The sequence below is a fragment of the Colletotrichum lupini genome, chromosome 5 (genome assembly GCF_023278565.1).
Source record: "Colletotrichum lupini chromosome 5, complete sequence".
In the NCBI taxonomy this organism is placed as follows: domain Eukaryota; kingdom Fungi; phylum Ascomycota; class Sordariomycetes; order Glomerellales; family Glomerellaceae; genus Colletotrichum; species Colletotrichum lupini.
In genome coordinates, this window is record NC_064678.1 from 353064 (window position 1) to 368511 (window position 15448).

The 15448-nt window shown below is 54.5% G+C and overlaps 5 protein-coding genes across 5 annotated transcripts; 2 read left to right on the forward strand and 3 right to left on the reverse strand.

Moving 5' to 3' along the window:
• Positions 1 to 3340: 3340 nt before the first annotated feature.
• Positions 3341 to 4817, forward strand: CLUP02_09530 (RNA exonuclease; the record flags this gene model as incomplete). The annotated part of the gene is made up of 3 exons (XM_049288508.1): positions 3341 to 3536; positions 3623 to 3825; positions 3885 to 4817. 3 exons carry the CDS (start codon positions 3341 to 3343, stop codon positions 4815 to 4817), a joined length of 1332 nt encoding a protein of 443 aa, XP_049145652.1.
• An 845-nt stretch (positions 4818 to 5662) lies between these two features.
• Positions 5663 to 8262, reverse strand: CLUP02_09531 (F-box domain-containing protein; the record flags this gene model as incomplete). Its single annotated transcript, XM_049288509.1, has 4 exons — positions 5663 to 6438; positions 6497 to 6561; positions 6646 to 7379; positions 7519 to 8262. 4 exons carry the CDS (start codon positions 8260 to 8262, stop codon positions 5663 to 5665), a joined length of 2319 nt encoding a protein of 772 aa, XP_049145653.1.
• Positions 8263 to 8926: 664 nt separating this feature from the next.
• Positions 8927 to 9918, reverse strand: CLUP02_09532 (uncharacterized protein; the record flags this gene model as incomplete). Its single annotated transcript, XM_049288510.1, has 3 exons — positions 8927 to 9127; positions 9268 to 9415; positions 9446 to 9918. Coding segments are annotated over 3 exons (822 nt in total), but the record flags the coding sequence as incomplete, so codon positions are not given.
• Positions 9919 to 11956: 2038 nt separating this feature from the next.
• On the reverse strand, positions 11957 to 12139 carry CLUP02_09533 (uncharacterized protein; the record flags this gene model as incomplete). The annotated part of the gene is made up of 1 exon (XM_049288511.1): positions 11957 to 12139. One exon carries the CDS (start codon positions 12137 to 12139, stop codon positions 11957 to 11959), a length of 183 nt encoding a protein of 60 aa, XP_049145655.1.
• Positions 12140 to 14217: 2078 nt separating this feature from the next.
• On the forward strand, positions 14218 to 15432 carry CLUP02_09534 (chalcone-flavanone isomerase; the record flags this gene model as incomplete). Its single annotated transcript, XM_049288512.1, has 1 exon — positions 14218 to 15432. One exon carries the CDS (start codon positions 14218 to 14220, stop codon positions 15430 to 15432), a length of 1215 nt encoding a protein of 404 aa, XP_049145656.1.
• Between the last annotated feature and the right edge of the window lie 16 nt (positions 15433 to 15448).

Below are 15448 nucleotides of genomic sequence, written 5' to 3' on the forward strand. Positions count from 1 at the left end.
ATCACGGCAGTTTATGTAGGAGAAACTGCAGTGCCGATGGAAGAAGTGACCACATCCCTAGTCTTGCTATCTTTAGTTTCGTTGTGCATAGTGTTTTAGGACTCTACCATTCTCTGAATCTCAATTAGTCACTGATAGATTCTCCCTAGCCATTGACCTAGTAAGTTCTGTTGGTGGTGTCGCGAACAAGGTATCGTTGATATGGTGGGATGTGGTGGTTGATTGAGGGTCGTGATGCTGTTCTGGGAGACGATTGTTGCGATGTTAGTCCTGAGAGGCGGGGATTCAGGTGGGATCAATCACAAGGGGCCAAGGTAGCATGGTTTTGGTCAGATCAGCCTGCCTAATCCCCACTTCCCCTGGTATGAACTGCATTGAATACACCAGGAGCGTTGAGGGTGGCGGCGATAAAGAAGGGGATACAGCCAAGGTAGTGATGATACTGGCGACTGGTCGTTTGTTTCACCGCCCGTTAGGTCTATGTGCGTATACTTTCTTGTGATCAATCACGCAAGTACCGCAAGCACTTGGGCATTACTCTGTGATCACCGAGTACGGTGGTCAACTGCGGGCCAAGCTACATAATGCTACGCAGCAGATGATCGACGAGTCTTGACCGTGAGTGCCGCCGCCAGCATCCCAAGTGGGCTGAAGTCCCAAGAATCAAATTATATCATCCGGGTGCCCGCAGGTCAAGCACCATATCTGATGCCTAAAGACATCGCCGCTAACACCATTGGTATTGACTTTTAGAGCCTCACAAATACCCATCAATACACTAGCTATGGTTAAATGTTGTCAGCCACTGCATTGTTGGTAGGATAGGAGTTGGTGCTTACTGTCCATCGTCTAGGTTGCCGTGATCATTTCAGGAAACCCGTTAAGGTCAGTCGACGTTTCTGGGTGGACGAGAGGGAAGATACGTGCATCGTTCCCTTTTGCCTTCGTGGCCTCATGGTTGAGTTACCTGCGGACTTCGTTGACCACTCTAGCTGGGCACGAATGGTTATGTACTATGGAAAGCGTAACTCCTCGGAAGACTTCACTGAGGTCGACACTCAACCTAGGGTCCAAACAGTGGTATGGCAGATGACAGAAGAGAGGCTAGTTACTCCAGTAAATCCCTTTCCGCTTCATCTGAGCTTGGAAGCCATCGATGTATCCAGCGCCTGGTACATTGACTCGGTGGATCGAGGCAGAAGGGATCGTCGTCTCCCAATCACATCTGCAAGAGTTACCGTGCTAGAGGTCACCGGCTTCCGCAATGGTGTAAAGACTTTGGCTGCTCGGCGATATTTGGGGATATGAGCCATCAGCCGCTTCTGGCCGCCGTAATCGTTTTCACTAGATTTCTGTGCTTATGGATACGGTGTGGTCGGAGATGATGTAAAGAGTTCTAGCGCATTGTTTTGAGGGAAGCCTCCACGCGCGGTCGTGAGAGCGCGTTTGAGTGGGTCGAATTAACGTCGACAGGTAGGGCCAGCAGTTGGGGTAAACAAGGGGGTCAAGGTGAGCTTGGTGGGATTCGGTGAAGGGGGCTTTACCGAGATGATCACCAATTTATCCCACCATGTGGGTGAGCAGAATGGCGGGGTAAGCTGATAGGAGAGTCAACAGCTGTTGCCAGAGAAGCAGACCACACTCTGGCTTGCGATAGTCCCGTTCTATTCCGCTTATGCTAGAGGTATGCGGTTTCCCTCACACGCAGGCTCGCTCTACGAGCTGTAAGGGGCTAGGATCCTCGTCAAGAGAGAGCCCAACCGCTACCGGGTCATCTGACCCTACTTCCCTAATTCCCTAATCACCTCCTATATGGTTTACTCGATTATGCTGTTCATAGAAGTCCACAGGATGCGCCTATTGTCAAGCCTCATCGGCCTATGACGTCTGCCAGTCTCGGGTGGCCTCCTGCATGCGAACCGAATCAACCACTGTGGAGCGTGAACTTGACTTGTCTCGACGCTCATACCAGAAATGTCATGAATGGCTGAAACATGGACTCTGATAAGACGGCTATGCCAGGCCTTGTTCACCCCTCCGACAGGTGCCTTGGCATAGCAAAGTTGGGACATTTCCCATACCCTGGGGCTCTTGGGGTTTTTCTAAGCGCGATGGCAACCTTAAATTTTTCATCACGACACCCTTATACAATACCGGTGGGGGGCTCCGGGCTTACTTTCAAGGCCTTGAAATGATATTCGGCCAATTTCAACTCACTTTCTATGTCATTTTTCTCTGTTTCGGCTTGTGAAGGGCATTTCTCAATTTTTTCTCTTTCAATTTTATAATCTCAATTCCAAGAGCCAATGACCTACTGACTGGGTAACTCACCAACTACAACCAGGATCGCTGTCCAACGCAGAGTTCACCTGAGAGTAAGGCTCGACTTGGGATATTACTCCAACAATTGTAGCAGGAGACGGCTCAATAGAAAATAGCAAATAGCTACGGGCCAACGTGACGGACGAGCTGTGGTAGTGAAAGGCACAGCCTTTGGCCCCTCATGTATGACGCGCAGCAAAGCAACTCGCCCCTTAGTAGCCAGCTCTTCAACATTCCGACCATGTCAAACTCTTCCCATCGAGACTCATAGTCGGCTTTTGAGATTGAGAATAATTGCGACCATATGAAAAGTAGAGTGACTACTTACTTATACACACATCACCAACAGTACCAGCCTCTTGTTCAGATATATCGTCCGGTCATCAGGTAACCAAAGTGGGGCTTGTGATTTCCCCAAATTCATCGTCAGTGTGCCTCACCTGGAAGTGGAAATACTCGCTCAGGAAACAACGTGAACCAACGGAACAAGATGGGAAAGAAGTAGATAGACAGAAAGAGAAGAAAACGCGGGCATGCGCGTGACTGGCGAGAAAGAGCAAACGACCAAACAGGACGCGCGACATGAGATGAGAGACAATTGGCTGCAGGATCCCTCCCTCCGCTGCCTGCCACTGCGCTGAATCCGAACCTGCCTTCACTTCACTTCATCTCACTTCACCTCTCATTTCACCTCTCACTTCACTTCTCACTTCACTTCTCACCTTCGCAGCTGCCGCATCAAAACCTCGCCTTCTGCCTTCCATAACCACTGATTTGTCAACTTGCCGAAGCTACCTGCTTCAGTTTGATTCTTCAAAGTCTGGAGGTCGCGTCTGGACGACGCTCATTCATCACCGCCTCAACCGCCGCACACTCTTCATCATCATTCTTTGGCGTTGGCGACCCATCGACGCAGCCTGACGAATAGCCACCAACGATAATTGTTCCCTATACAGCCTCGATACCGTGAACAGAAACAAGCAGTACGGTGTCGTCGGTGACAGGACCATCAATCAAGATGGCTCTCTACCAGCAACCCCAAAACCCGTATGGGGCCCCGTCCCTCGTCATCGAGCCGACCCAGAGCTACCTCTACCATCTCCGATCAATGGCCCATCGGAAAGACATCCTCATCAAGAGCGGCTTCATCCTCAATCCACTGTCTGAGAGGGATATTGACGATAAGAAGCGATGCCGCAGATGTAACCTCCGCTGTGAGTATTTGTGCATCAGCCGCTCTTCTCTTCCAGACCCCACGTCATTCCTCACCATCGCCATCACGATACTGACCTTAAGGCAGGCTCCAACAACAGGAACAAATTCAAATCGAATGGGAAAGGGTCACACGCCGATGCGAAGTCCTCATCTGTTCAGCCCAAGACCAAAACGTTCACCAGATCTTCTTCCACAGCCGACGAGGAGCCCGAGGGCGCAAAAGGGGACGAGAAGCCCGCAAAGCCGGTCCTTAAGTGTCAGTATCACACCGGCCGCGTCATAAATATGGTAACTTTCCATCTCTTTTCACCTTCATTCCGTTTGTCAAACCGAGCTGACGCCTATAGCGCTGGAACTGCTGCAGAGTCCACGTTTCCGAGCCAGGCTGCACGTACGCTCCAGAGCACCTCGTCCGGAACTATCCCTCGGGTGAAATCCACGACCGTCACCAATTCCACAAAACCCCGACTCACGCCCTCCTGGACCTGGGAACTGACACCGTGCCGTCCGCTCAGAGGGCACCGCGTCTCGCCGTCGCCATGGACTGCGAAATGGGCGTGGCCTACGACGGAGAATCCGAGCTCATCCGCGTCACCCTCGTCGACTACTTCACATCAGAGATCCTCCTCGACAGCCTCGTCTACCCGCAGGTCCGCATGGCGCACTACAACACGCGCTTCTCGGGTGTCTCCCGCCAAGACATGCAGGCTGCGCGATCAAAGGGCAAGTGTATCACTGGCGGGCTGGCCAACGTCAGGGCCGCCGTGTGGGAGTGGGTGAGCGCCGAGACCATTGTCGTCGGACACGCCGTCCACAACGACCTCGCATCACTGCGATGGATTCACCCCAAGGTGGTGGACTCCTTGATTCTCGCTACTAACGTGCGGGCCGAAACTGAGAGACTGGAAGCGGAGGAGGAGGAGAGAGCCAATAAGGAGGCCGAGAAAGCTGCCGCTGAGGCTGCTGCTGAAGCCGTCGCCGAAGGCGGCGTCAACTTGGAGGAAGAAGACCTAATCTCATTTGATAAGCCCGAATCCTTGGAAAAGACCGACGAGGGAGGAGGTCTCGCCGAGAGGAAGCCCCAGAAGCGCAAGGCCGGCGGGCTCTCCCTCAAGGCGCTGACATCCGAGATGCTTGGTCGTGACATCCAAAAGGGTAGGGTCGGTCACGACAGCCTGGAAGACGCCTTGGCGTCGAGGGATCTGGTGCACTGCTTCGTGGCCAAGAAGCTTGCGGAGTCGGTCCAGGACGGCGGACCGATCATACCTGGCTTCTGGTAAAGGGGGGGGGGGGGGGAGGATGATGGGGCAGATATGCTTCATGCCTATTCTGAATGCATCGTCTTTCCAGTTTCCAGGGTTGGAGAGGCGGAAAATGCGATTACCATGGCACACGGGGCCTCAGGAGTCAGATGGTTCACATCGTCATAGCGGATAGCTAGCATAGCATAGCGAGGAGACAGCGGTTCTATCAAATCAGATATTCTGGGATTCTTCCAGAGATGGACAACTTTTTCAATGCCATTCCCACCTACGATTCGTTTAGTATGGGCGGGAACGTCAAGTTTACCTAAAAAGAGAGAAAGAAATTTCGTGCAGGTCGAGCAAATACTTTAATTCCATGTCAATGCTTTGCTAATTTGATATCGCGGCCTCGAGGCCGAACTAACCTTGCCCCCCCTACAGTATGCCGTGTTGCTCCCAATCTCAGATAGGACAGAGTGAAATGAAACATCCATAGTCTATCACCGACTAATAACAGGTCGATGAGAATTGGCCTCTAAACGGCCAACGTGTGTTGATCTCAAGCCTAGCTAGGACTGCCAAAAGGGCCACAACCAAACACAACCATCCGCGAGATAGAATATTCTTGTGCTTGTCGCACGCATCCTTTAGACCGTTGCCAAACAATGCCAAAAGGCTACATGGACCCCCCCCCAAAAAAAAGTCCAACCAAGCGTTAAAAAGGGTAACCGACACCTTGCCTGTTCCAAACCCTCTGTGTACCGGTGTTTCCCCGCGCGCTCCTGGGTATATTGTCGTTGCGTATCTCATGCCAGCGTATCATAGTCTCCAACCGCTTCCCCCAAAGGATATACGAGCCTGCTTCAACGCCCTCTCGCTTATCAATGCTGCTGTTGTCCGTTTGGTGTGGTAGGCTCAATCATATCCGGGTCCAGAGGTCCCAGCATAGACGCCTCCATGGAGATAACACTCGCCGGCCGACTGCGATGCGAGACGGGGCTCAACATTGACGCTTCCATTGATGCCGTGCTGGCACCAAGTGGTGCGGGTCTCCGATTTGTGTATGCGGGGAAGCCAAGGTTGGTGCCTTGCGGCGAGAGTGCGTTTGCAGTCGATGTGCTGGGTCCGGCACTCGTCGGGGAGTAGTGGCTCGAGATGACCAAAGGCGACGGGTGATTTGTCGGGCCCCCGGCCGTCGGTGAACGAGTTGACTGCGGAAAGCTGGGGCTGGTAGGGCTGAACAACAAGGGAGCCTGTCCAAGTGGTTGGGCGAACATGGGCACAGCGCCGGCCGGAGGCACATGGTTCGGCGGGGGCGGAGGCACACCGTTTTGGGCATTGCCGTTCACAAGGTTTTGTGCCAACAAGGGCTGGCCATCGACTGCCATTTCACTGCCGTCAAGACCTTCAAACTCGTCGTCCTCCGGCACCTCCGCTTCGTCAACTTCAACATCCCCGTTGGTCTGTCCAGCGTGTGCGGCCGTTGCGCGGGGATCGGCGGCTCGACGTGCAGGGAAGCTCGAGAGCCCTGGGAAGCGAGGACCAGGAGAGTCGCGAAGACCCTCGTATTCGGGAGAGGTGTTGAGATAGTCGCGGAGCTTCGTGACGCCGACGCCAGAGAAAACACAAAAGACGCCTCGCTGATGATCCGTGAATTCTGTGCACGTCTTGTTAGTTTATCTGTACACCAACAACGAGGAACAGATATGGCTTACCAGGCGGAGGAGGTCGGCAGAACTCGGCGAATTCTTCTCTGAGGAAAGCGGTGACCCCTGTCAAACTGAGATGGGTCAGGCGTGGGCAGTAGTTAAGCAGTTTGATGATACTCTACGATAATGTTAGTGTGCGGAATCGGCAACTTTACATGGGGCGACAACATGCCTTGAGTGTAAGGTTGGTGCAGTAGCTGAGATGGACTCTTTCGAGGCTGGACGAATAGTATTCATCAATGTTGCCATGCGCATCGCGGCGTGCCCGGGGGCGATGGTTGGCGCGAGCGAGCGCGAACACGGACTCGTCGGTGATACTACTGCACTTGACGAGACCGATTCTCTTGAGCTTAGGAAGTTGTGCCAGTTTGGTGACGGAGTCGTCGGTGAGGTTAATGCAGCATCCCAGATCAATGTACCGTATACGATTGCATTGCTGCACGAGGCGTTTGACGGCCTCGTCGGTGATATGGCCACAGTGACCAAGGTGCAAATAATGCAAGTTCTTGCCGAGTTTTGAGATGGCATTCACGGCAACGTCGGTGATGTTACGGCACTTGGCCAGCACCAGATTGCGGAGGCGTGGTGCAGCATCAATAATCTTCTGCACCGACTGATCCGTCAGCCTGGCGCAAGATGTCAAGTCGAGAATGCGCAGGTGATCGTAGGTCTTGGCCGGGGGCAGAGTCAAGAAGGCGCTGTCGTCGATGAGCTCACAGCCTGCCAGCCGAAGCTCGCGGAGGGACTGGCCCTTTGAGATGAGGGCAGTGATGGGCTCATTGCCGATCTGAGCACACTGGTGCAAGTCGATTTCGAGGATATTCGGGCAGTTCTCGGCAAATGCAAGGATGGCATTGTCTTGCAGTTGAGCACAATCGTTTAGTTTGAGCTGTTGGAGAAGAGAGTCATGTCAGCGAATGTCCAAAACGCAATGCGGGGCGCGAAAGCCAAGCGCGAAGCGCATACAGGCCAGGCCTGCAGGGAGAAAAAATAGGCAAAGGAGCAAGGGAAGCAAAGAGCAAACATACCCTCTTGATGAACCGGCAGTTCTCAGCAAGCTGTATCATGCTGTCGTTGGTGATCAAGCGGCAGCCAGAAATGTTGAGACCCTGTAACCTCTTGCAGTGCTCGGCGATAGTTTGGATAGAGACGTCTGTGATGTGCTCGTCGCCTGAGATATCAAGGGCAAGCAACGAGGAGCTGTTTTCCACCAACTTGGTCAAGCCCTGGTCGGTGAGGTTGCGGCAGTTGGTCAGAGTGAGTCGCTCGACACGAGTGCACACGGACAGAGGCATGACACTGCCATCGCTGATCTTATCTGCGAGACCACCGGCAGCAAGGTTGAGACGCTTGATGAAGTCGCGGTATGCGAAGAAGGGCGTCTCTAGTTGCAGAGTAAGGCAAATTGACGAATGATTCTTCCAGTTTGTGCAGGCGGGGCGATGCCACAGCAAGTCGACAGAGTTCTTAGCCCATCGCTTGCATGTCAGCATGCAGTTGAAGAGGTCGTTTGAGTTGTTGAGCTTGGCGAAGATGGAGATGAGGATCTCGCTAGGGAGCCGGTTGACAGCGGGTTGGCACGGATCATCGCTAACCTGCATGTCCTCGATGTTGGGGACGCCGAGTGATGATTGGGAATCGTTGCCGGCGATGAAGAAGTCTGACTCCTCATTGTCGGCAGGGAGTGGCGAGTTTGTGGACGACGAGGATCGCGAGTCCGGCGTGGCTGACTGTGTAGCCATGATCTCTATTGAGGGGGCAGCGGGCCTCATGATGGGCGGCTGCGATGTGCGAGCAAGGGAGCAAACGGTCGGCGGATCGTGGATTCGCGTGAATTCGGTCAGAGGAGAGGGAAAGGGGGTTCGGATCCCCAGTCGGAGAAAGTTCGTGGACTATGGCAAGCGATCTCGAGTCGCTAGTCGTAAATCGTGGGTGCCGTTGGTGTTTTTGTCGTCGTGATGTAGTTTGTAGGGTTGTCGGGTTTCGTCAGGTTGGCAGAATGAATGGCGGGGATTTGTCACCAGAGCGAGGGTTGGAAAGGCGAACTAGTTCCCACGAGGCCGATGGAACACTGGAATACTGACACTGACGCCTGACCCACGGAAGGTGGAAATGGAGAGGCTCCGACAGTGGAGGGGGGAGCCGGGACAAGGAGGCAGGCTGACGCTAAGTCTGTTGTGAGTCCGGTACCTCTCTGGTGTGTGTACTTTGTAGTTGTGTGTATATGTGTGTGTGTCGACTACTGCCTCAGCACATAAACGGGGATGGCAGTACGGAACACAGGCTGTACAGGAGTAAGTACCCGTGCTGGTGCGTTTTGTGGTGCAGGGCGAGGGCGCGGAAGGTATTTTGTGCGACGGAACGGAGTGCCAAGGCAACGGAGAGAAAGAGAAAAGAGTATTCGTAGCAGACAAGACTGCTAGGGAGAGACGAGGGTTATTGTCGGAGACGGCGGCTAGAGGAATAGAATTGTATTCTCGATTGGGATAAGTTGGTCTGAAGTCGTGTCGTCGATGGGAGTAGACTGGAGAGGGAGACAAAGATCAGGTCGAGAGTTCGCGTCGCGAGACAAGAGACTGAAAGGTAACCACGGGGCACAGGGTCGTTGGGTGGCAGTAGGTGGTGCGTGGGCTGCGGTTGCGTTTGCGGTGAATCGTGATTCAGGTTTTGCAGCACCGTCTCTCTCCCTGTTTCTGTTGCAGTGAAGCGAAGCAAAGCAAGCAGGAGGGCCTGAAGTGATGCCGTGCGGTGCGGTGCTGTGCTGTGCTGTGCCTAAGCAGTGGGCAGTTCGTGGTGGCAGCGACAGTGACCGACAGGGCGGGTGACAATGACGACGGGGCGAGTGAGGCTAGAGCACCCTGAGCGGCCGTGGTCGCAGGCTCCCAGCTTGCGGATGGGCGGGCGTTCGCGTGTGAAGTGGACTCTGTGTGTCTTGTACGGATACCTAGGCTGTAGCTCAGCGAAATGTTAGCAGTGACTTTGGAGCTGTGGAGAAAGGGAGCGGAGGGATGTGACACCCTTGGGCCAAGGGCCTTGGGCTCTCGGAGGGCTGGCTGGGCTGGGCGGCGGCTGGGCTGGAAGTGGAAACCAGGGGACGGAGGGCTGGGACCTAGGATGTGTGTAGGTACCTTGCTTTTGGGTGGTGCGGGAGGCAGGTCTCTGGTGCTCGACGTGTGTCGCCTGCTGCGTGGAGCTGTTGATGGCGGAGGAAGATGCGGCGGTGATGGGAGAGGCTGAAGGCTGGCAGTAGACCGGGAACCTGCGATGCAATGCGATGCGGTGCGATGCGCGGCAACTGGTCGAGCGCGAAGTTGACGATGGCTGCTGCTGCTGCTGCTGTTGCTGCGAATACTACTGTATAGGTAGGCTCTGGGGCAGGCGGTGCTTGTTAGGCTTCGTCTTGTGGCACTTGCAAGGGCCGACTCTAGTGTAGACTTCTAGGAGACTGGAGCATCCGTAGAATAGAATCCAAAGGATGTCGGATCGAGCCGGTCAAGTTCTCTGAGGCGTGGGCGTGGGCGTGGGCGTCATGAGGTAAGGCTGGCGGGAAACCCAACGTTGACGCGTGACCTGCTCCTGTGCCTTGCAGTTGCCGTTCTCCTCTCTTTCCGGTATTTCTGACCTTTCCCGCTTTGCACCCTTTATTCACTTTCTGCTGATGTTGATTTGATTGCAGAGTCCGAGCAGAAAAGGATGCTTGACTTGTTGAAGCAGGAAGAAACAGCAGCAATGCGAAGAGTCACAGTCAAACTTGGGGATGTATCGATGTACTCATGTATCGATGTACCAACCAAATGGAGGAAGTTGTGTTCCGCAAGTTAGGAAGGACCAGACGGGACCAGGACAAGGGACCGGGGAAGGAATAACAGAGGGGTCGTCAAAGTACTTATCCACACAGTCACAGTGCCTCGCTACTTCAGTACGTCTCCCGTTCTCATTGAAGGCGACACCATCTCTCATTGGCCGACGGCACAAAAGGGCCTGAGGTTGCGGGATAGGTAGGTGATGATTCTGGAGTTACTTTATTGTGTAGACACTTTATAAAATAAAATGAAAAGCACATGGTTGCTTTGTAGACTATGGATTACTTCTCCCGTGTCTACTGAGCTTCTGGCTCATCAATACTCCGTATACAAACTCGAAACCAGACCACGCGAGACGAGACGATATCCCCGACGTGGAGCGTGGGGCGCTCTCAATGGAACATGCCGCTTTCCCAAGGAGCCATGCGTTAATGCGGCCTGTAATGGAAAAGGTTACCTCTAGCCCTCAAAGTACCTCACTTTCCAAGGTACCTTATACTGCCTGTCAAGAGACATACAACATTGTGTCACAAAGTCATAACCAACCAAATATGTTGCAGAACGTGCCTGGCGGAAAGAGCATAAGGTACCTATGCAACCCGAATGTCGTACAGCCCGTTCATGTACTTCGTACAAAAACCCTCTACTGTGTATGGCAGGCGAAGCGGTACTCGAGTCTCGCCTATACTTTACCCAACCTGCGGCATAACTCAATCTGGCAAAGTCCCCTCTTAAAAAAAAAAAAAAAAAAAAAAAAAAAAAAAAAAAGGTACATTCCACTTGCTACGGAAATCACTCGATGAATTGCATTACCGCATTTCGCGCCAACTCCACCAAAATAAGCCCATGGCATTTACATACAATTGCACGAATGGTCCGGGCCAGGGAGACTGAAGCCGTCGCTTGTTCCTGACGCTACGTCAAGGACGGAATGGTCTACAGCCTCTGGCACGTCTTGTCAGTCCCTCTCATTAACAGAGTTTTGGCTGAGTGTACGTAAGGTACTTTGCAGTGCTACCTTACCTTGAATCGCGGCATTCTTTCTCGACATTCGACTAATTTCTCTTTCCTCTATCTTCAGCTCCCTCTAGCCCAGGTCGTGAGTACAGAATGAGGTGCCAAGTCCTGACTAAATCTTCCCAGGCGTATGATGATGAAGATGATCATCGCCGAGAGGGAAACGCTTCCACACACATTGGTCAATATTCAGAATACGGCAATGCCATCAATGCAACATCGGCCCTCTAGAGCCTACCAGGAACCATGACATCTTGAGCTTGTCGGCCTGCCTGCATGCTTACATCCAACCTAATCTCGTTACCCTGACGTCGGGGACCATCTAGCAACTGACAGCATCCCCCAAAGGCTACCTATCTATCGAGTCTCTGCCGCTCCTCGCCCTTCGCCTCTCGGAGACCAAATCGTCAGCAGATACCCGTGGCGCCATCTTCATCCACGCTCAGACTTGAGCTCGAGCTTCGTCTTCAGGGCACCCAATCTCCGTTGCTGCATCTCGGGGCACAGACGCGGGCCCCCATACATTGTGCTCTCAATGACAGTCTCAAGACATTTCCTCCCACCCTCCCTGCCTTATGAGACGGGATGTCAGGGCCTCGGATGCTCGACTGTAATGCGGTCCGCTCTTCCAGACAGCCTAGACAGCCTAGCTTGTTGTTGCCGTTTCGTGAGGATGCTCTTTTTGAGTTTCCATCTCGGCTTCTTCCTCGATGCTCCTCGAGTCCTCACACTTCAGCACAAGGATGTTGAACACCTTAGGACCAATGTCGTTGGTCTGCTCTGCGCCTGATACCGTTTCACTCCCGACCACCCCGGTCTTTAAGGACATTCTCCCACCTGGGTCATCCCTGCCTTGCTACCTACAATCCGTAGGGCAATTGATATCTTGCGGCGACTGCTTCAAAGCATGACGGCCGCAAGACCACTCGTTCAATCACATTGGTCCGACGGCATGTCCCGCATGTCACTTGCAAGCATTGTAAAGGGAGACGTCGGACGTCGGGAATCGGTGACTACGATCGCCGAGTTCGCGTCTTCGGTGTGTAGGCCGCGTCGTCTAGTTTCCTCGTCCGTGGTGTCGAGCCTTGGATACGGGAAGATGGGGTGAATGCCAAGCCGGCTTAGACGGGCTTCCACGGCTTTTGGCTTTTCGAATTCAGCTTCTGCGCTCACATACGAGAAGTAGTGAGAGCTCGCAATCGTCGATACTAGGCGCTGCCATTCTCCCATCATCAGACTGAAGGGCAGGTAGTTGGGTACTCGGTCAACGAGGCTCCCGGGCACCCGAGTTCACAGACCTGGAGACATCCTCGAGGTATGGTGGGGTAGGCCGATTGAGTTGGGAATAAGGAATGCTCCCGCAGTGGACAAGAATAGCAACCCCCTCGCGTACCAAAGACAACGTGTGCAGGGTCTGCGGGAGAGGGAGGATAAGACGTCGGGGACGACCAGCCTGGCTGGCTCTCACCTCATTCGTCATTCAGACGGGCATCAACAAAGCCCTGCATTAGGTGAGGTTGGATTGGCTTCACCTGGTTGGCGGTGTTGGGTGAGCCTACTCGGAAGGAATATCAGATTGCGACGTCCTCACCATCACAACGGCGCAGTCGCAGCACTCCCGTGGTCTAGCCATCCGCGAGGTCTACTCGCAAGACAGACGCACACTCCAAGTGACAGCCCACACAGCCAGGTCAACGTGTGGGAGTGAGCGGTGGCTTCGCGGTCCAGCGTGATACCGTCACGATCCTGGACGCCATCACGCGTGGGCGCTTAGACGGCCACAGACGAGCGACCACTCAGCTTCGCCCATTTCACATTTTCGGATCACAGACGTGCAACCCTGTTGTGATGTAATGGTGGTCTCTGAGCGCGAGAACCCTGGAAGTCTTAGCATCAAGTCACCGAGTGATTGCAGGATCGGCCGTCATGACTATCGAGAGACTAGATCCTCATCCTTTGACTTTTACGCATCCTGACCATTCTCGTGGAACAGATGGGCAAATGCATGTGCCGTGTCAGATCGCATCCAACAACCTAGTTCCAACACAACATCCATCATCTCCATTCAGGACATTTCCATGATCTTGTACGCGGATAAAATAGAAAATTCAGAGTCTTCGAATGGACCAGTCCAGCCCTTGAGACGCAGTAAATCAACTTTTCCCTTGCATATGTCGCAGATATTAGTAGATGCACCTGAAGCTCTCCCTCCTTGTGTCCAGGGACTGCGATCTGAGGCGGAGAAGCGGAGGTGGAGGCGGAGTCGGAGGACATCCGCACAGACCACAGCCAAAAGTGAGGGAGCCGCAGTACGTAGCTTTCCTTACCTAAGCAAGACGGAGAATACCGGCACGTGACAGTTTTCCGGAGGACGTCATCCGGAGGGGCCGATTATGCGCCGGGCCACTCAGGTGCCTCGCTCGCTGACGTGCTCCAATTTCTCAGGGCATCGGGGGGGGGGCATTGGATCCAATGGGGAGAGCTCCAATTGCCATGCGGTTGACATTGACAATTCCCGACCACAAGCCTCACGTCACGATCAGACTCTCTCCATTGCCTTCGTAGCTCGCCAGTCTGTGCAAAGGAATAGGCCAAATTACACTTGCCCGCATGACCAGGCCATGAATCGTTCTGCCCGACCGGCACCGAAGTCGAATTAGCAAGCCCGGGTCTACAGTTCAAGGTACTGCATCATTGACGGTTGTCCCCGCCCGACCATCCCGCACCATCTGAAGAATCTCGAATCTCCATCAGCCCACTTCCCTTTGTCGACTATTGTTCCTCCACACGGTCCATAGTACCGAGTGACCTCTACCAATTCAACCACAGGCGCACTCTCGCTCGCCGCCTACACGACTCACACACATTCTCGCATACCTAACACTCAGATTCACGCCCTCTACCACAATGTTCCGCCCACGCACTCTCCGGGCCCTGCCCAGGGGTCTGCCGCACCCGCAGCCACCCGTCCGAACTAGTCGCCGCACCCTCTTCTCTCGCCAGCGCAGCTCGCCCTCCCGCCCCGTCGAGCGCTTCAACCTCGGCCAGCTCAGCGAAGCCCGCTCCAGCTACGACCGAGACCGCACATACTTCCTCGTCGCCGGTGCCCTCGCCGGCATCGTCTCGTTTGCGTACACGGCCAACAAGCTCCGCAAGGCCCTCGCCGCCGAGAAGAAACGCAACGCCGCGGAGGACAGCGGTGGCAGCGACAATGGCAGCGGCAGCAACACGAGCGAGCGCGCCGGCTTCCAACTCGATTCTTCTGTGCCGGCAGAGACCTTCACCACCGAGGCCGGCACCAAGCGCAAGGTCGTCATCCACGACGAAGACGGCAGAGAGCTCGTGCCGACGGGCAACAAGACGGTGCCCAACTTCCCGCGGACCATCGACCTCTCCCTAAGCAAAACCCACCGCGACCCGGAAGCGCCTATCGCCGCGACGGTGCAGGACACGGACGGCGTAGAATACACCCTCGTCGGCCTCGGCATCCGCACCGTCAGCTTCCTCAGCATCCAGGTATACATGGTCGGCTACTACGTCGCCACCCAGGACGTCGCCAAGCTGCAGCACTACCTTACCAAGAAGATTAACCCCATCGCGACGACGCTCGTCCCCTCGGAGCGCGACAGCCTCAAGCAGAAGCTGTTCGACCCCGTCGAGGGCGAGGAGACGTGGACGGCGCTGTTGCAGGAGGTCGGCACCCGCAGCGCATTCCGCATCGTCCCCGTGCGCGATACCGATTTCCCTCACCTCCGTGATGGGTTCGTGCGAGCCATCACGGCGCGGTCGTCTGCGGATAAGGAGGCGTATGGAGATGAAGCGTTTGGCGAAGCGATGAAGGAGTTTAAGAGGCTGTTTAACCGTGGCAAGGTGCAGAAGAACAAGGAGCTGTTGCTCTGCCGTGATGAGAAGGGCCAGCTTGAGGTCGTTTTTGATGATGGGCGGAGCATGGGCAGGCAGAGCGTCGGCAGGGTGCAGGATGAGCGCGTGTCGAGGCTGCTATGGCTCAACTGGCTTGCGGGCAGCAAGGTTGCTTCGCCGCCGGCGAGGGAGAGCATTATCGATGGCGTCATGGAGTTTGTCGAGAGGCCCGTCGGTACTGTTGCCGCGCAGGTTGTGTAAAAAATGGGAATGAAGA